Source organism: Clavelina lepadiformis, chromosome 7, assembly GCF_947623445.1.
Source record: "Clavelina lepadiformis chromosome 7, kaClaLepa1.1, whole genome shotgun sequence".
Classification (NCBI taxonomy): Eukaryota; Metazoa; Chordata; class Ascidiacea; order Aplousobranchia; family Clavelinidae; genus Clavelina; species Clavelina lepadiformis.
The window spans coordinates 15312450-15333011 of NC_135246.1; the positions used below are offsets into that span (position 1 = coordinate 15312450).

At 38.4% G+C, this 20562-nt stretch overlaps 1 protein-coding gene across 3 annotated transcripts; it reads right to left on the bottom strand.

Moving 5' to 3' along the window:
* Positions 1-826: 826 nt before the first annotated feature.
* On the bottom strand, positions 827-17043 carry LOC143465862 (uncharacterized). Of its 3 annotated transcripts, XM_076964374.1 has the most exons (47): positions 16893-17043; positions 15755-15816; positions 15542-15565; positions 14232-14921; positions 12830-12948; positions 12522-12722; positions 12304-12409; positions 12041-12195; positions 11820-11961; positions 11598-11717; positions 11389-11511; positions 11045-11238; positions 10815-10940; positions 10546-10722; positions 10352-10472; positions 10033-10262; positions 9802-9891; positions 9487-9697; positions 9241-9395; positions 9004-9142; positions 8762-8856; positions 8541-8682; positions 8330-8458; positions 7966-8144; positions 7770-7883; positions 7554-7674; positions 7203-7307; positions 6974-7087; positions 6709-6844; positions 6461-6579; positions 6216-6338; positions 5974-6094; positions 5756-5844; positions 5470-5622; positions 5153-5331; positions 4848-4985; positions 4498-4631; positions 4158-4371; positions 3893-4082; positions 3670-3795; positions 3336-3485; positions 3061-3195; positions 2599-2787; positions 2429-2518; positions 2198-2278; positions 1962-2086; positions 827-1732 (listed from the first exon to the last, which is right to left on the bottom strand). In XM_076964374.1, the coding sequence occupies exons 2-47, from the start codon at positions 15813-15815 to the stop codon at positions 1559-1561; spliced, it is 6849 nt and encodes a 2282-aa protein (XP_076820489.1). In that variant the 5' UTR covers position 15816; positions 16893-17043; the 3' UTR covers positions 827-1558. The 3 variants fall into 3 exon arrangements, with proteins under 3 accessions (XP_076820489.1, XP_076820490.1, XP_076820491.1); XM_076964375.1 differs by lacking the exon at positions 14232-14921; XM_076964376.1 differs by lacking the exons at positions 14232-14921; positions 15542-15565.
* Between the last annotated feature and the right edge of the window lie 3519 nt (positions 17044-20562).

A 20562-nucleotide genomic window follows, 5' to 3' on the forward strand; every position in this document is an offset into this window, starting at 1 on the left:
CAACGTCACCGCTGTTCTTGTTGAAAACAATATAACAACTTCGCTTCAAACGTATTATAATTTGGGCATACTTAAATTGAAATGTACACAAAAATTCTTCTCAGTTGTAAAACAGCCAAACAAAGGTAAATGGATTTTTGAAGTAAATGTAAAACAATGGCCACCGTTAAAACTACAAACCTGTCTTCAAAAATAGATATAACAGTGGAGGAATAAAGTCTACAGCATATATCTTGCATTATCGAATTATCGTGACCACCCTTGGGCAAAAAATTATTTTATCTGTGTATTTGTTTGAGAGAAGCAATTATGTTGTTTTCGCAATAGATATAATACCGTGGCAAGGGGCCATATCTCCATATCATGAAGAGTTTTTCACTCATGCCAATGCATGTTCGGCTAACTTTGTATCGGGCACCTTGAAAACTGTAACAAAGTGAGAAATAAGTAATTTAGTTGGACTGCAAAATAACATACAATCGAGCTCAGCGAGCAGTAACTCACAAATTGAATAGAGCGATTGCGGGTGAGCTAGAGACCTGTGACGCTAAATGGAGAAACAGGCCGACACAGTGCGAAAGATGACAGGTGACGAAACGACAAAAAGCCTAACAAAGCCACTGTGTCGCTGAGCTCAACCATGTTTTGTTACAGGGTAAATGGCAATTAAACAATATCCGTATCGGATCACATTAGCAAAGCATCTTCTCCTATATTAGTATATAAAGGTCGTAAAATGTGCTGCTGACCATACTGTGCTCTGAGCCAAGTTTTCAACAAAGTATGTAAAGTGTACCGTGGTGTGAGAAGTGAAACTACACCGACGTGGTGGTATTTCTGTTATTTATTCCAAATGTAGTTCCAAGCATACGGTTTTGCAAATGTTGTTCCAAACTGCTTGTGACAAGTACAGCATTAAAATATAACGTTTAAAGCGAAGATTAAGCTCTACACGACACAGCTACAACAAATTAAAATGACAAAACAATACATTATAATCTCAAGGCAATTTCGAGAAGGACATGGTTCACACGACAACGTAAATTGCGGAGTCAACTACCATGTTGGAAGATACTAAACTGCTATGAAAATTAGAATTAAGATATGACAAGACATGGTTATTTTAGCGGAATATCACTACCTTTTCATATCTTTCCCGATAAAGATTTTTAACAAAAAAAGATTTTTCTTAAAAAAAACATTTTGGCAAACTACATCAACATGTAATCCTGGTGATAACGATTAGAACAAAACGGACATTTTGAAATGACGCACTTTTTGCTTTCACAAAGACGAAGTACAAATATATGCTGACACACAAACACAGGGTGACAAAAAAAACAACGTCTAGAGCTATCCTTTAATTACAATGGCTTATGATAACATTCATCTCACCACGTACACTATGTAGAGTAGCAGTAAGTAAGGCAGTAAGCTTAAGTACATCTGATTCATATATAATGATACAATTTAAATTTCTTTTCTTTATTAAGCAGATATCTGTCACATTAAATCGATACATTTTTAAAAAAAGGCAGTCGTTGAAACTTGGAAATGTTTATGCATCCACATCAATAAACGGTTCGACCACCACGTTGTAGTCTGGGAATCTTGCGTTTCTCATTTCCAGAGTAAATTCACCTTGACCCGTGCTGCTCTGTCTTTCGATGTCGTTTTGTGTAATAATATAGCTGCGGGAGCTCTCCTGTCTAGCCAGAGTGCTGAACCAAACCTGAAGTATTACCAATGTCGTGTTAATTTGCTAATTTGCTAATTTGCTAATTTGCTAATTTGCTTGTTCCTTAGAAAATTCGTTTGTTTTTAAAATTTTGTACTTTGAACTTAAGACTTTAAAGTAACATCATTATTACCGGCTAGTGAAATGACTAAAAGTAAATCTTTAGTACAAACTGGGCCTTAATGATTTCTATCTTGTATAAGAAGGACATTGTTAAGCTCACATTGGTGTCTTTCACGGCTTGTGGGAATCTAACTCTGACTGCATTGACGTCAGTCGGGAAGTAAAGTTTTCCCTGAGCACCGTTTGGCCAAGTTCGTGAGAAAACAACAAAGCCGTTAAGACGTGCTGTAAGAGACAGAACAAAAATAACATTAAGTTGGAGATTAAAAACAAACAAAAAAATATTGAAATAAATCATTTGAAGATATAGCTGATAAATGAAACAAAATTGCTTACGTATTTCGCAAACTCCTGCTGCTGATGCCGAGCAACGTTGGCTGCTCAAGTATTCCTTGATTTGGCCGCAATCTCCGAACCCTGAAAAAAAAATCAAAGTAAAGTTACAATTTAACAAATTCAAACTGAAGCCTGCTTGCATAAAAATAAAAAAAATTTTGGTTTTAAATTAGCCATGTCGTAAATCCAAGCAATGAAAAAACAACAAGCATCTGTCACATTCTCTTTAACCTGGTTGGTCTTGTCCCCAGCCATTTTCGTATTCAAACACTGTGCCGTCAGAGTTGACCCAAACCCCTTCTTCGTCTCTGTCAGTTAAACCTGTAAGAGGAAGTGCGTAACAAAATAATTGAAAAAAATTGTACATTACTGATTATACTTGGACATGTTAGAGTACTCACCAACCCACATTTCACCATCCTTTCCAAAGTTTCTGTAAATCAAAATCCTTATTCCCATGTCGTTCACCTTCACCAGACGGCCTCCGTCAGAAGCGCAGTCCGCTTCCGCCTCGGCGTAGGTGCCGGACTCCGCTGTTCGTCTCATGCAGCTGTGGCCGATGGCGCGATAACCAGCCGGACAATCGGCAACTGAACGTATTGTTGTATTGTTAATATCATTAAGTAATTACTTCTTTTAAATGGAATATTCAATTCCTTTACGAAGTCGACATCGACACAATTCAAATTTAAGTGGAAAGTTATTTTATTACATTTTGGTATTGCCAATTTCTTTCACACTAATACAGTGGGCAACTTTAACGGTTTTTTTTAGAACGGAAAATATTTATTTCAAATTAAGATTGCAGGGGAAAGGGTGACGCGTAACCCAATGATGAAAGTGATAAAACGGAAATCACAAACCTCCTTCGCGTGGAACACAAGTATGTAGATCTTCAGAAATTATGTGATCTTCCGGACATTCGCAGAAATATCCTCCGGCGGTATTTACACACCCATCGCTGCAGGCGCCATTATCCACATCGCATTCGTTGATGTCTACAGAAAATATTAAAAAGGTAAAAAAATGTTTTTTGGCTAGATTTTAGTCTCCTCATCAAAGATTGATGAAAAGAATGAGATCACTTTTCAAAAACTGTTTCTCTTATAAACTTTGGTTTTCTTTTCCGAGTCGTTACCGAAGCAAGTGTGTTCATCAGGTCCAAGGACTTTTCCAGCTTCGCAAGAGCAATTGTATCCGACCAATGTGTCCGTGCAGAAATCACTGCATCCACCATTATTGTTGGCGCATTCGTCGGAAGCAGACCTCTGGATTCCAAGAGGAGCAACTAGAGATAAACAACAATAGTTGAAACATTTACAACACGACGTAAATTAATAAAGTTTTTGTGCATTGTGCATTGTGATTGTCCTTTATTGTATTTATGGTTTAGAAGCCTTTGCAATAACTTGTTAAAGGTCAGTTTAGGTATTAAATTTAGCATAAGGGAATTTTAACATTTTGTAATTTACATTCTTGACAAGTTCTGCTATCAGCTCCCAAGAACAGCGGTTCAGGGCATTCGCAATAATAGGATCCTTGAGTATCTATGCAAACGTGTGAACAGCCGCCATTGTCTACTGTGCATTCATTATTATCTGCGGAAAGAAAATAAACGATTGGTTTACGGCAGGCTGTTTCAGAAACGAGAGTCTCTGTATTGTCTGCTGTGCAAGTCCAAGCATGATAGATTACCAAGACACACGGAGTCTTGAATCTCCATCAGAACTAGACCACTCAAAGCATCGAAGTCTTCGGCAATGAAGATCTGGTCGTCACTGTCGGCTATCATCATAAGCTCGTTCTCATCGACATTGCCGATTCCTACGGCAAAGATAATTGCTCCGTCGTCGCGAAGAGCAGCAGATGGAGTGGCAACGTCGTCCTAAAAATTAACCAGTTTGTTTGCTAACCAACAAGCGCAATCATTTAGTGTGGTTGGTCGGAATTATTTAGCCACCTTCGATCTTCCGTCCGTAACAACGATAACAATCTTTGGTACTCCAGGACGGGCTCCATTGCTTTCTTTCAAAATCATCTCTCGAGCATAAGTGATGGCTTTTCCTGTCATGGTTCCTCTTCCATCATACGGGATGTTGTCGATAGCGTCTTCTACATCCATGCGATCGTTGGAATAGGCAAAGTTGAATTGTTCATCAACATCTTTGTTGTATCTGTTGCATATCATAGTATATAATAACGTGCAAAGAAAAGGCCGTAAATAAAGGTCAAAGTAATAAACATTTATTAAACGGCGACTATAAAGTCGGTGCTGATGTGATGACTAAAGTGCTGATTACCTGATAGCAGCAGTGTGTACTCTACCCTCGCCAAGGTCAAAAGTTGTAAGGAGCGCTTTTGAAAACGCTTTCACCTTCTGGAAGTTATCAAATTTAACTGAGCTGGAGGAGTCGAGGATGAGAAGTACGTCGGCCTAAATTTAAGAAACATATTTTTGTAAAACATTACACATAAAGGCAGTGACTACTTTAAAAGGAACAAAAAACTATCAGTCACAGTGATGTGATTGAATTTCCAACTTGCAGTTTTATAATTATCCCATACCGCAATGTATTGTTGTAAGTTGCAAAGATTATATCGTTGTAAAACAAGAATCAATACCTAAGATATTAAATATAAAATGTTTTACCGGAGAAAGACGGCATTCTTGTTCGGTTTCGCATGGTTTCTCATTGACGTTGCAAAGATGACCCTGGCAACAGCATCGGCAGACATCGTTTGCCTCTTCACCGTTGCATTGAGTTGGCATCCAGGCGGTTCTTGGATTCTGTCCAAGACAAACATTGAAGAGAGTATGTTTAAAAACTGTTAAGGTAGTTTATGTTTGTAATTTTTTTTGAAATTGTTTACTTAAGAAAAGCTTTTCGACAATATCGTCTGCTAAACTAAAACAACATGAGGCTTACAGCAGAAAGCAATATTCTCTTGACTCACCTGAAGGAAGTTGTTGCTGCATGATTTATCTTGTTTGCATCTTTTGAAGATAAGTTTTTCGCCTTTGTGGACACGAACTTGGTTCTCACAGGCATTAGCATCAGTTGGGCATACGACTGGTCTGTTAGCATTGCATTCTTCGTTGGTTTTAGCACCTTCGCAGGAATAACAGGCCACGCCTGAAAATGAAAGATAGTTAAAGATATGCAGTGTGCCTGCGCGTAGCTGACAATTAAAACACAACTTCAAGCTTTTCCCTTCCTTATTTATCATGTACTAATCATTTGGTTTTTCAACAGCAGCACGTTTCATTTTACCGCATGTTTTCAGATCAGCAGCCAACGACTGTCCAACCGGGCATTCACAGGTATAACCTCCATCGAAGTTGGTGCAGTTGTATTGGCATCCGCCATTGTTTTGGGCGCACTCGTCAATGTCCAAGCAGCCACCATCTTCAGTTGTAATGAAACCTGCAAAAGGTTTTTTTTTTTTCAAGAAAGGCCTTTTTAGCACTTTTATTTGTGTTATCGCAGTAAATCCAGGCACAATGTTGCAAATACAATAAAATATAAATTATAACATGTAGAGTGCTTTTCTTTTTACCTGATCGGCAAGAGCAGGTAACAACGCCTTCTTCAGCTTCCGCACAAATTTGAGCACATCCGCCATTGTTGACGAAACACGGATCCGGGCTACGCAAGAGGAATCAATGTTAAAATTAATTTAGATTGAAACTAGTAGTCAATGTCTTTTGTTGTAGCGTTGTAGTAAGAGACGTGAGAGTGTTCTATGAGAACATAGTCTAAAACAAGTTAAATTACCGGCAAATGAATCCATCGGCGTTCAGAATCATTCCTTCCGGACAGCTGCATTCCCATCCGGGAGAAAGATTGTCGCAGTCGTGTGAACAGCCACCATTGTCCGTTAAGCATTCGTCAATGTCTAACAAAAACGTTTTAAAAAAATACCACAATACAAAAATGCAGAGAAGCGCGAGGCTCAAAAAATGGGCAAGGCTAAGCACAGCAAAGTAAAAAGAAAACGTTGATAATTTTTATTGTACCCTGACAAGTGAAACCATCATCTGTGAGAAATGATCCTTCGTGGCAGTCGCATTCGAATCCACCAAGAGTATTGACACAAATCTCGGCACATCCAGCATTGCCTTCGCGGCATTCGTTGGGATCTAAAATCATGTTTATAATATAACACACGACGCTTCCTTGCAACAGATAAGGTGAACGCATATTTCGAAACTATGCTTAATCGAAATACTGCTACTAATCTATAATTGTTATAGTATTTTACCGCAAGTCAAGCCATCATCAACCAAGGAAAGATCGCCCGGGCAGAAGCACATGTAGCCTCCTACTGTGTTGGTGCAGTTATGTGAACATCCGCCCTGATCCGGATCAGCGCATTCGTCACTAAAATGATATAAGAAACTCATTATACTGCGCAATGCACAGCAATCACGGACGATTCATCTAACGCGAAGTAGATATTCACCAAAGACAAAATCGAAAAAGACGCGAGAAAGTAACTGAAAAGCTCACCGTTCACAGATGACACCATCTATAAGCTCGTAGTCGTCAGGCACTTCTGGGCATTGACACTCAAATGATCCAGGAAGATTGACGCAAATAGCCGGGTCAACGCAGCCGCCGCCAAACTGCTCGCATTCGTCGATGTCTACGGCAGTAAAACTTTTTAAGCTCTCCGTATTTCAAACAAACATTTTTATCACAACGGGTTTTTAAGATTCAGCTGAAAATGTGTTTTAAACAGCGTAAATAAAAAGGTTTAAAAATTTCAAGTTACCTTCACAAATGTCAAGATCGTCTGGGCTGCCGTCCCATTCAGCAGTAGCATTTTGGAAGTTATAGTTGCAATTGATTTGGGTGGGAGCAGCACCAAGTTGACTGTATTGGAATCCTGAAAATTGTACAGTACATTATAAAACGTTTAAGAGTCTTCTTATATGAACAATTTAGGAAACAACCTTGGACAGTAAAAAGCACGGCAAAGAGTGTAAATAAAATCGGGTTACCTGGATCACAAGACACTGATGCGACGCCTCCGGGGAAAACGTCACCGTTGTTTTGTAAACCACGGAAGGTAACAAACTCTTTCTCGAAAGATGGGCAACCAGGAACTAAATAAAAACATGTATTGGAGTTATAAATTACATAAGGTTTTAATTATTAATTCCTTTGTGCAGAAAAACTTAAACACATATCTTATTTCAAAGAAAATTCGGCTAATATCTCAAGTCTATCTACCAAAACTTAGAGTTTAATTTTCTTTGCAAATATCCTTACGCGGATATTGAAGAGAATCTGAGAAAGTTTATGTAGGCTAATTGTATTTAATTATATCGTATCTGCAATACGCAACTTACGGCTAAAGTCGTATGGGCATAGTTCAGCGTTGCAAAATGATCCGGTACAGCAGCATTCGCATTTGGAATTGATCGAATTGACGTTGCACTGAGATGGGCCTTCACCGTGATCACGTGGGTTCTATTACAACGAAAAATGATCATTTTGACAGGGAAAGTACAATAGAAGCTTGCCAATTCAAGCCACACATATTCATAAGGGAATAAAATGTATACTTGGATGAGATTGTTGATACAGGCCAATGTCTGCTGGCACCCTTTAGTGATCCTGGTTATGTTGTTCCTTGTTCTCATTGTGGTAAAGCAAGAATCTTGAGATACTGCACAGGCCTATATCAAGACCAAAATAGGTATTAAAATTACCCGAACCTGCAGGTTTCAACAGGCTGTTTTTCAAAAATTAACAACTCACTTTAGATTCGCCGCATTCCTCGTTTGACAGAACGTTGTCACAATGGTAGCATACAATGCCGCAGGACCTTCCGTCATCTCGTATTTGATATCCCTCAGGACACTCGCATCGGTAGGAACCTTCCGTGTTCACACAAGTTTGTTCACAACCACCGTTGTTGTTTGCACATTCGTCGATGTCTGCCGAAAAATATCATCGAAAGTTGTTAGACTAAGTGAATGTTTCTTCACGGTTACGTATCGTTACCAATCAATCCCAAAGGATTTCTAGTGACATATATTAAACTTAACTTTCAGTGGAAAAATACGCTTCTCTACTACAAGTGCAGTATAAGTAATTGCAGATAACTGTCAATATTTCGTGCCTGTGCAGTTGTGCTGATCGGCATCCAAAGTGTAGCCTTGTTCACATGAGCAAACGTATCCATCTCCAGCGGATAAACAGATTTGATCACACTGGAAGGGAGGGACTTGTGAGAAGCAAGGGTCTTCCACTGTTAAGTTTGCACATGTTATATGTGATGTTACACAGCTTTCGTTGCATATTGGGAAGCAAAAGACATAACAGATGCCTACCGCATTTGTCTTCATCCACCAAGATCAATCCTTCCGGACACAAACACCTGTAACCGCCAACAAAATCCTCGCAGATATCACTGCAACCACCGTTAGCGTCGAGACATTCGTTGTAATCGTCACAGCCGAATCCATCGGCAACCTATTAAGATCGAATATTAATCAAAAGAATTCAGTATAACTTTATGAAAATATAAGCACAAGTATATAACATCACGTACAACGTCAAGTGGTCCACACAAGCAGCTAAATGAACCCAATTTGTTGACACAGCCTTGTTCACATCCACCCATGTCGACCAAGCATTCATCAACATCTACAAGAAAATTTGTCAGGTCAACCATTAGATAAATGCACTTGGCCGTTAACAAATAGAAAGTTGAATATATTACGTAAATTTCATCCAGCATATAAGTGTATCTATTTTCTGATACATTAAAACATCATGCTATCGAAATTTTACCGCAAGTAACTCGGTCTGCAACAACGGACATTCCTTCAGGGCAAGAACAGTAGTATGAACCAACGGTGTTGTTGCAGTAATGTGAGCATCCGCCGTTACCAACCGAACATTCGTCGAAGTCGCAGTTTCTTAAATCCGACTAAATCGAAAAAGTTTGCAAATGTTATTAGACTGACAGGTTACGTTTGCAGCCCGGTTTAAAATTTAAGCAAGATTCTTATTTCTAATGTAAAATACCGTAAGCGTTTGAGCTTGTTCCGGTTGAGTGCAAAGGACGTTGTTAAGATCGTTTAACAGAGTATCGTCCAAAGCAGTGAAGTCTGCGACCATTCTGTATTGGCTCGGATCACCATTGGCAATTTGAAGAAGTTCTTCCTCGTTGACACGTGAACCTGTTTGTTGAAATTGGTGTCGACGTTCAAAGTTTGTACAGTCGCAGAGGCTTTCCATAAAAGTTTATATTTAACACTCTTTTAGACTTACCAACACCGATTGCTATAACTTCGGTAGCCGCGTTGTGAAGTGCCTCAACCGCAGATTCAAGTCGTCGGTGGTCTTTGGACCTGCCGTCCGTAATGAGGACAACAGAGAGTGGAACGTCAGGACGCCGTCCACGTTCTTCGGTAAAGCAGTTCTGTACAGCTGAGTCAATGGCTTTGGCCGTTAAGGTGCCTCTTCCGCTGTATTCGATTTCCTTCAGGAGTAAAAATGTATTCAATTAAATCTTTTTCATTGGGTGTGCTGGTGTACCGTTTTTTTTCGGATTATTTAAGTTTTTTTGTTTCTTATTTGACTTACTCCTAATCTGGTATTCAAGTCTTCTGCGTCTGTTACGTCAATGAAGTCAAATCGTTTTGTTGCATCTCGGTTGTAAGTCATAACACCAACCTAAAAATTAGTTGGCAGGTAACTAATCATTCGAAAAAATAATAATCTCAATCTTCCCGTTGAATAGCATGTCATGGTAATTTACAGTCACAAGGCGCTTGTCGTTTGAGTAAAAAGTTTTGATGTGATATAATTTCTCACCCTGGTATTATCCTGGCCGATTGTAACAAAGTCGGTGGTTCTTGCAACGAAACCAAGCATCATGTCAAAGTTTTCCTGCCCAACTGAGCTGGAGGAATCGAGAATAAAAAATAGGTCAAGTGGTTGTGTTTCGCAAAGGTTCTCTTCGGGGCATGAGCACACGAAAGACCCATTTGTGTTGGTGCAGATGTCAGAGCAACCTCCATTGTTGACAGCGCATTCGTCAATATCTACAACAAGGAATAAATGTATTTTTTTATAAAATGGAAGATTCTATTATTTTCGATTCAAAGGACGATTTGTCTCTCAAAGAACCCACCCACGCATTCTCCCACTTGCCCAATCCATTCTCCTTCAGTTGTTCTTGGCTTTTGAGTGCACATCAGTTCTCCGCTGACTTGGTATCCATCTGGACAACTCAAGGTACAAGAGTCTCCAATCTGGAAGAAAGAGTAGAAAATGTTTGCCATTTGTTGACAATTTTTGCCTTTTTGTTACTTTTTGCTTGCTTACCTCAGTCCCTGTGCAAGTCAAATTTTGTCCCGGTGCAAGGTCGCTTCCAAATAGCTCATATGGATCTTCGCAACTAATGTCAATGTCGTCGGCAAGACTACAATCTCCAACCGCGTTGCATAAGTTATCGTGGCAACAGCATCGACAAACAGACGCCCCCTCGGGATTATCATTGCACTGTTGTACAACAGACAATAAAAATCAAGATGTCCTTGAAGCAATTTCTTCTTATTTGAAAAAAGGTTACAAACATTGCAAAGTAGTCATACCTGTGTCGGTGACCAAGCAGTTCTTGGGTTCTGGATATAATTGTTGGCGCATGCTTCGGTTTGCTTGCACTGTTTACTGATGTAAAGCTGGCCGTTCTCCAGACGTGTTTCAGTTTGACAAGACAGCTGTATAAAAAGTGATAGTCAGTAAAAGTTAACAAAACGACTTTGTTTATTAATTTCTGAAGGCTAAAATCTATCTTAGTCATTGCTAAACAGAATAAACAAACCTCGTTTGGGGAACACACAATCACATCTTGACATTCCTCATTGGACAGAGCGCGGTTGCAAGAGAAGCACTGACGACCACAAGTCCTCCCGTCGGCTCTCAATCCAAATCCTTCCGGACATGTGCAAAGAAAGCCACCAGCGGTGTTATTGCATCCGTGTTCACAAATGTTGGCACTTTCGCACTCGTCTATATCTGTTAAACGTGGTACATTAATACGAAAATTGTGCAAAAGCCCTGCCCATCTTTCGATAGCTGGTTTTGGTATAAATTCATCGCCATCGACAAACTCTTATGTTTAATATTAAATGAGATGTCAATAGCAGTTTGATCTACTCTATTCACCTGAACATGTACGACGATCTTCATTTAGTGCGTAACCAGGGAAACAGGAACAGTAAAATGCTCCGTTTAGTACGTTGTTGCATACCTGTCCACAATCAGTGTTTCCAAAACAGCTGTCATCAACTGTAAAAACGTTGCATTTCAATTAAGAATAAAGCGCACGTAAAACTACATGCAGGTAAAAGGCAAAACAGGGATGTCAAGCATACCGCACGTTCTGCCGTCTCCACTCATTATTCTTCCAGGGAAACAGGCACATGAGTATGATCCAGGGGAGTTATTGCAAATGTCACTGCATCCGCCGTCGTCAACAGCGCATTCGTCGTCATCTGTGACAGTCAAAGTGGAATGTCAATTGTGCCAATGATGGCATTCCAACGAATCAAGACAGTTACTGTACTTCAAACAATTGCGATAAAACGTTGACCTACCAAGGCACGAGCCATCGGGCTGCAGTGAGTAACCAGACTCGAAGCATTCGCAGTAGAACGACTCGTATGTGTCGACGCAAGTCTCATCACAATCACCGTTGTTGACCAAACATTCGTTGTCATTGCCGACCGTTTCACACGCCTGCAGGATATGTTACAAAACAATAAAATCAAGAAGCGGAAAATGTGAAGTAAAATGCTGTTGACAAAAGTGTACGAACCCGATTAATGATGTCGATAACGTAGTCAGCAAGTTCGGAATAATCAGAGATAAGAATGACATTTTCCGAGGCTGGAGCAGTGGCAATATCTACCAGTTCGCTTTCAAGACCTTCGTAATCACCAACACCGATGGCAATCACCCTGGTGGATCTGGCTGCACATATCAAAGACAAAAACCGAGTTAAATAAGCATGAAAAACATGGGATTTGGCAAACGAGTCTCGGGTACTACAGTAGGTCTTAAAGGAGATAGTATACGTACCACGAAGGCGTCTGGCATACTTGTCTATCTCTTCCCGGTCTTGGCTGTCACCGTCCGTAACGACAATAACGACGTGAGATTTGTCTGGTCTCCAGCCGTTGTACTCCTGTTTAAAAATTAAGCATAATATTTAGAAACATCGTACTCTAAACCACTTTGCGAAAACGACTTTGTTTCGTGTCAACGTTACTCTGTAAGATGACAAAAGTCTATTTTACCTGTTGGTGGTGGTTAGCAAATGTTTTCAAGGCATCAGCAGTGCGCGTGCCCCGACCGTAGTAAGGAATATCAGCAATCGTCTGCAGGATAGCGTCTTTGTCAAACTCTTGCTGGTAGAACAATATGGAATCAGTCCAGGTTGTGTATCTGGAGATTGAGACTCGAGTGAGGTTGCTGGCGATGTCAAAGCCGTTTACGACCTGTCAGCATACAAATAGTTTGAAAGAAAAAAAGGCAGATAGAAAAGTCATTAAAAATACAGAATAAAAATAAACTAGATGAGATTCCTGTTTAAACGTTGTGTTACCTCAGCAGTAAAGTCACGAACAAGCTGAAAGCTATCATCGCCAATCGAACTTGATGAGTCCAATACAAAGCCAAGATCAATTGCTCCTTCACAGAGTCCCGGGGCCGGGGCTACGGGAGCTAAAACAAAGGTTACCATTATTAGACATGTTATTTAGTTTCGGAAATATTTCGGTTTGCCTCAATAGCACAAAAAATGTGTAAAATGTTAAATTCAGCCAATTTTGTTAACAATGATTCTCATACAAGTGAAAGGGCAAATACGGATGGTTATTTCCCATAAATAGCATGCATCTTATGATAGCGCAGCGTCTTACGTAAATCAATTCTTTTGTTTGTAAGCGTGTTCTTTTTTGTGCCATTACTGTTAGGATCGTATTTTCTGCTCTCGCATGATTAATAGCGAAATATATAGCACACGATACGATACGGTCCGACCAGGGCAATGACAGCAATAGCATCAAAATATGCAGTCAAACGTGTTTTCATCGCCCAAGGTATAAAAAGGATATTTTGATAGTCATCTTTTTCATGAATCATCCAATAAGCGTGATCATGCAAAAGTGGCGGAATATTGCGGAGTTTCTTTTCAGAAGAAACAAGCCACATTCCTTTTGAAGCCTTCGGGCGTACAATAAAAGCCACTAATTACATTAGCAGCTGGCCTAAGGGGGTTTACGACGCGTAACTTGCTTATTGGTGGATGAAGTATTCAGCTAGGTGCAGTAAAATAATACCGGGTTCCTTTACTTAAGCTTTTCCTTGACTTACAGTAATTTCTGTTTAACTTAAATTTGTTGTTTTGAAGTAATTGTCATTCATTATTTGAAATTTATATTACAAAAGGCATCCATAAAATAACTGTTTTTATATTCCAGCTACGAATATTGCTAAAGCTACGACTAATATACAATATATATGCTAGACTTCCAAATACAAATGCACCGTATGCAAATGCATGGGTTAAATGTTGAATTTGTTAGTGCAATGAAGGCTTGTGCAATGATGATAATAAACTAACCATGTTAGGATAATTGCACGTAAAGGCTGGAGGAAAATTAGTTTAATAAGCAGCTCCAATGCGATTACCTGTCGCAGGAGCTACTCTTCCCAGTGATAGCGATGCAAATGAAAGTAAGTGTAAGTTAGACTGAATGTACGGCTGTATGTAATGATAAAGCGAAAAAGAAGAATGTTAATAATGGACGAGCACTTGAACAAAGAGATGACAATGACAATGATGATGACTCATCCGAGACAAACATGGTTAGAATGGATGACAAACAATAAAGTTAATGGTTTTCCAATCGATGACAAATAGCTGGGTGTTACAAATGGCCGCTTAGATATATAACGATGCAGCCTCATGCTTGGGTTGATCTGCAAGTGAATACAGGACAAACCTTCTCTTTCCGCTTCGCAGAAGTTATCAACTAAAACGTCGATAACGCTGGCCAATTCACTGAAATCATCCACAATTTGAGAAAATGAGTTACGCGGATGTGCTGTGGCTATCATGTCCAATTCCTCTTGAACCGCACCTCCAATGCCGAGGGCAATGACCGTGGCAACTTCGTGGAGAGCCAGGGACGGTATAACAACGTCATCTCTTGATCTGCCGTCAGTTATCACGAGGGCAACCGCGGGTACGCCGGGACGTCTTCCCATTGCCTCAGAAAACTTTGTTTCGGCCGTAAAAGCAATTGCCTGCCCTGTCATCGTGCCTCTACCACGGTAAGGTATTTCGTCAATTGCAGCCAGCACCTCAGCCATGCTGGTAAAGCTGTTAAGGTTCCAGCGATCGTCCACGTCCCGGTTGTAGCGCACGAGACCGGTCTGGACGCTATCAATGCCGATATTGAACTTTCGAACAATGTCAGCAAGAAAATCACGGATAAGCTGGAAGTTTTCCGGGCCCACAGACGAACTAGAGTCAACTACAAAGATCAAGTCCATGAGGGCATTCGGGGGACATCCAAGTGGATCAATAGGAACAATTGGTGAGGGAGGTGGAGGAGGTGCGGCTGTTGTTGTCGTTGCTTCCGGTGTTTCCGGCTCGGGGGCATCGGTAATTACAATAGGTGCGTCCGTGGCTGTTTTCGCAAAAAAATTCCAAAAAATATATTAATAAACATAAATACTGTACATCTAATAATTAAGGATGCCCGATGTAGGCCATGTATCCGGCAATTATGAATGAATGTAGCGGAGATGAGACAACATGGTGAGATAAATATTCGAGGTAGAAGCGTATGACGACAACAAGAGTTTGCAGAAGATTTCGTTTAAAATTGTTTTGCAGATAGAGTTGAATTTTAGAAACATTATATGGACTTATAGATAGATTTTTTAGCCGCTGGTCCATCCAAGCTTTGTAAGTTTTGTTCCCACTTGACAAAGCCGTAGCAGGAGACAAACGCGGAAACAGCGAAATATTTACGAGCAACAGGAGGTTTTGCGAAAAAAATCAGATGCATTGTTACCGCGGGCTTTCTTAAAAATGGTTAAATATAAAAGGCACGAAACCGGTTACAGTAAAATATTGAAAAGTTTAAAAATGCAAAATAAAACTTTATAGAGTTATTTATCAATTATTATATAGTTAGCTATATACGTGCAAAATGCATTGTTGTGCACTACACGCTTTGTTAAAATTTTTCTGGTAGCTGAACAAGTTAGACACTGAAGAAGATAAAATAATTTCTTCGCTTACCATCCGTAATCGGTTGCGGAGTAGCTGCATTAAAACAAATAAAATATCTTAAATTTTTCCTTTGCTGAAAGTAAGTTAAAACAAAACCTTTTGATGTTATATATTATTGATAAAATTCTAAAAGCAGAAAATTGCTGGAAACATTCCATTCCAACGATGTAATATAAACGATAATGTTTAAGTATTGAAAAGTATGTTTGTTGTAATATTTACCTTCGGGTTGTGCATGAATAGCTGTCACCAGTAACGCAACAATAAAGGCCTTTAACATCATCCTGTAAATAGAAAACGTTTTGCCGTTTTAATTAAATGCAACGCTACGTTCACAAAACTTTTTTCTACTTTCACCACCACTAGAGGCGTAGTTGCACAACCACTCCTTCGCCAAAAACTTGTGCAACGAGTTCCACCAGTATGAAAACACGGGACGCCGCAAGCGGTGCGCAGTCTGCTTTTAATAAAGCCTGCTCTGCCCATAATTGGTGGCTTTTTTTAACAAGTTCGGTTGTATTAGGCGCTTTTTAAACTTTGTAAATGCTATTTAATGTAGCATGTGCACGCCTGCGATTTCAGCTAACGACATGATTGCCTACTTCGCAGTCTGGATGTAACCAGAAAATATTTTCTTTTATCTGTTGTTCGAAAATAGTCACAGTCACATACTTTATTACAGCGCGTTGGTCACCATCGATGATATTTTTCCAAAACTTGCCCGAAGGTTATCTAAAGCACTCAACACTATATGACCTAAAGTCCGCGCTCGTGTAGTAGGTGCGCCGAGTAAAATATAACTAATTCGTGATCGATTTCATCAACGACTTATACAAAGAACGGGCCAAACATGGATGCGTACATCGCTCCAACCGCATCCATCGGATTTTAGCATTACGATTTCGTAAAACTGACCATAGTCTTACGTTATGGTTGACATTACTGTTTAGCTAACACGACATACTTTACAATATCATTGTGCGGCGATCGAGGAGAACGAAGAATTGTTTTGAAAATTTTCACATTTCAAAGTGAACTTATTAACTCTAACCCGATCAAGGCGAAATCTCAAAACAAAAAAGCAAAAGATCATAAATCTAAAGAGCTTTTGGTAAACAGACATATAAATAAGACACTTAATACGTTAAGCTACGAAGGACGCAATTAGCGGCATTCAAAGTGATACCTACATTATGTAGAATATACACAGTTAATGCGTTTTCGAATAAACATAAAGTCATCTTTAATTGAAAACAAAGCAATAGTTCAAAATATAGCCTTAAATATATAAAATAATTACTAAATTTAACCTTCAATTAACACCTTAGCAATATTTCACTAAACAAAATGTTTCTCGTACCTGACGTATTTCAGTCCGTGACGTGGAAATGAGAATCTACGTGTAAGAACCGCGGTTAGTATTTCAGTTGAAGATCGAGGTTTTCCCCCTTCTTAAACAAACCTGAGGTTCTAATTCTACAAATACATTTTCACATAATTTGCCAACTTGAAGTATAATTAACCAAAATATTTCACTTTAAGTCTTTGTACACTCAATGCCTTGACTGTTAGGGCCATTTAAAATACTTGGCAAAGTTTTCTTTGCTCGGTTCCTGCGTGTCTTAAAAAATACTGCTCATACCTAAGTTGCCAACAAGGTATTACCACGCATTTTACGATTTTGTGTCATTACTTGTCTGAGCAGTTAAAACTTTTAGTTAACTAAAATTATTTTAATAATTCGATATATTTACTTTAAGTAACCAGCCAAAAATTTTATGATCAAAATTTAGAAAGAAAATCGAAAAGTCAATTTTGTTTTACGGCTGTCCTTCCGCAATAAAGGAAACTTCTGATGCCTTTCAATTTGTGCTCGCATTTAAAAAGCTTTATCGTTGAGCCCGCGGGCACGTCACAGGCTGACACAGAACTTCTCATGGGACTTGCTCGCTATTTAATCTTTGCCATAAAGAGAGTTTAGCGAGTTGTCAAGTCGCTTGTTTTACAATCACGGCTTGAGACTTACGTAGTGCTAACGTGTCGACAACCACAAGTTTTATTGCAATTCCCTTTATTAATTTTCAGCAACCGGTAACTAACCAATTACCTTCCGGCCAATACTAGCTTTGCGCCCGGCATAAGCCAGGACGTTACATATAATGTCAGTATTCTGTACGTGTTTTCATGCTATGTTGCGGTTTTTGTATTGACAATTACCGTGTGTTCATACAGTATTCGTGTTTATTAATGCACTAAATTATATGTCAACAATTAGTTTATAAGAATGTTTGACTGGTAAGATTATCCGAATGAATGGTTAAAATAAGCTCACACAGTTATCAATATTTGTTAGCTATAGTGGATCTACAGTGTGTTTACATTCACACGTACATTTACAGTCAGCATGGCCGCTTTAGTTCAATGAAATCCCGTACAAGTGCTCACGCAACCTCTTCCGATTCCAAAATCCTGTCTAAACACTTCACAAATCAGGTACCGTAATTATAGAAACTGACACGAAATTAAGGTGTCTGTTTTGCCGCATTTTTTGTTGAAATCCAGTACACAGAAAAACTTTAATAAGCATATAGCCGAACAGGTTTGAATTAAGTTGGCAGTGTTTACCACATGTAAAAAATAAGAAGTATATACTATAATATAATATGTACCTTAAAATGTCACTGGCTGACCGATCATAGTACAGTATATAGTTTGAAATCATATTAAACAAGCGTGGGTAGATCCGTGCATAAATCAATGCTATTGAACAAGACGAGCTTGAAAATATTTCAATTTTTTAATCAAGTTCTTTATTAATTGCAATCAATTTTTTTCTCGCTTAATCGTTTCTATACAATTATCAGGCACTTGTTACTAAACCTTCCGGTAATTCGATAGGTTTTGATTAACATGCATGCATTTTACAGTGCTAAGCCATTATTGTTTCATATATACTTTTCTATAAGAAACTCTTGTATTGGACTCAAAGTGGAGAAACTTCTATTCGGCTTTATTTGCTCAGCAAACTTTTGCTTTTAAATAAATTTATGTGTTGATGAATAAAGAAAGTTTAGGTATAAATCTTGCACTATGAATTGTTTCGCCAGAACTTTAGAAACTATAAAGGCCAGGTTACTGTAGAAGCTTCGACCTTCAAGTTTCTTATACACGAGATTGAGCGTAGTCTTTTAATATCATTAGAAATTTTATAGAATGGCACAAACTAGTTCCTGTTATTGTTAAACGTGTGGGGGCAATCAGCCTTTTCGTAGAACCCCAGAATGCAGAGCAATATAAATGTCACGGCCATTCTAAGCAGAAGTACTAAATCGGTTTAAAGAGCAAAGTTAATGTTTGCGTGGAAACGAGACGCTTAGTGGGTGGGCAATCAAGTGGCCTTTTATTGAACTGTTTATTACATATTCGACCCCGACTGAATTTGGTTATCTGACAATGCTGCAATTGTCTCTTTATTTAAAAAGCAGTAAAAATACCACGCTGAGTCTTTCAAGATTAGTTGTTATTCTCTGACCAGCTGGTTTTGCTTAAACATTTTTATGCTGTCTTCAGAAAGAACATGCATGTGTTAAAGAGTGTACGCAAAAATACATTTTCCAAGTGTTCGGGACAGGCAAAAGCGACCATTTTTTCTGATACGTTGTGAAAAATCTATACAAAATCCCATCTTTGGATAAGAAAGAAAACGGAATAAGCTCACCCACCTCGTACTTAGCTTTTATGACTTGTTTCAAGCAGCGGTGTAAAATTTTCTGAAGCTTATAACATTTTCTATTTTTGCCGGTCGTCTAGTAAGTACAAACTATTTAAAACATTATCAGTGTGTTTGAATAATAATATATGTTCTCCATATTTTGATTAGACATACACAAAATGTTGCCTTTATAGGCTTCCAGCTTTGTTAAGCAATTTCTTTACAAAAGTGTTTGCGTTTCAACTCATTTTTTAATAAACTTTTAATAAGAAACTGAAAAAGAGTTTTTCCAAAATGCTAAGAAACTCCTATATTGGGCCAACTTAAATTAAAAATATTTCTCCATTGTTACGTCACAACAGATTATTTCTTGACTTGGCTATTTCATGTGCATACATTTGTGTAACTATATATGTTGAAAAGTTTGCCATTAACTCCTATTTTGTTGTTTTTTTAATAGGAATGACAACGGAAACGACTAAATGACGACTTTTAGGTTTATATTTGGGTTAAAATACGTTTATGTCTTAACACGTTTAAAATAGGTCAAATACTTGTACCCAACTTGGTATAAAATTTGGCTGGCATAAAATTTGTGCCCAAGCCTTAGAAAGTAAATATCAATTCATGTCTATACAAGTCCCAACTCAAAGTTTTTTACAAAACTATTTATGTCTATTTTCAAGATAATGACACTTTATTGACACGAAAACAGCTTCATAAACAAAGCATAAAATGTACCATATATAAACATTTACTTATACCCAGTGTATAAGCACGCAAAATCATTACTTCAGAGACAACAGTTACAATTCCAAACATACATTATGCACAGTTGGGCACATACCTTTCTATAGCATAGTTTCATGAATTTACTGTTGTGGTGTTGAAAAGGCGTGGAAGAGGTGCTGGTAATTAGATCTGGTGGTGAAACTATAATAAGTAGGCGTTGAAAGTGGCCATCAAGCAATTACGACGACAATTAGACATGAAAAAATGTAAAAACTTTTCTTTAGCAGCGTCTCAGCATGGTACATGAGGAAAAAAATCAGTAAAAAGCGTGAAACATCACCGAATAACTTTTATAAATTTAAGATCTACTCACACATTTAGTGTATTTGTGGCAGATATCATAAGATTTTTAAATTAAAAAGGGTATTTCATACTTTATATAGAGCATATATGTAGAGTATATATACATAATCTAAAATATCAAATTTGCATTAACTGTAACAAATTACTCAAACAAAAAACAAAATAAAGCTATTAGAAACATTTTTAAGCACAGAAAGCAATCAAGACTTTGTTGTTTAAAGCA

What these genes read in the sequence shown, in the direction of transcription:
- LOC143465862 (XM_076964374.1), bottom strand. Translation starts at nt 15,815, where the DNA reads ATGATGTTAAAGGCCTTTATTGTTGCGTTACTGGTGACAGCTATTCAT. An exon ending in AGGAATGCGGCGAATCTAAA is followed by an intron (nt 7,884 to 7,965) that starts GTGAGTTGTTAA and finishes GTCTTGATATAG; the next exon opens with GCCTGTGCAGTATCTCAAGA. An exon ending in AAGAATGCCGTCTTTCTCCG is followed by an intron (nt 4,632 to 4,847) that starts GTAAAACATTTT and finishes TCTTAAATTTAG; the next exon opens with GCCGACGTACTTCTCATCCT.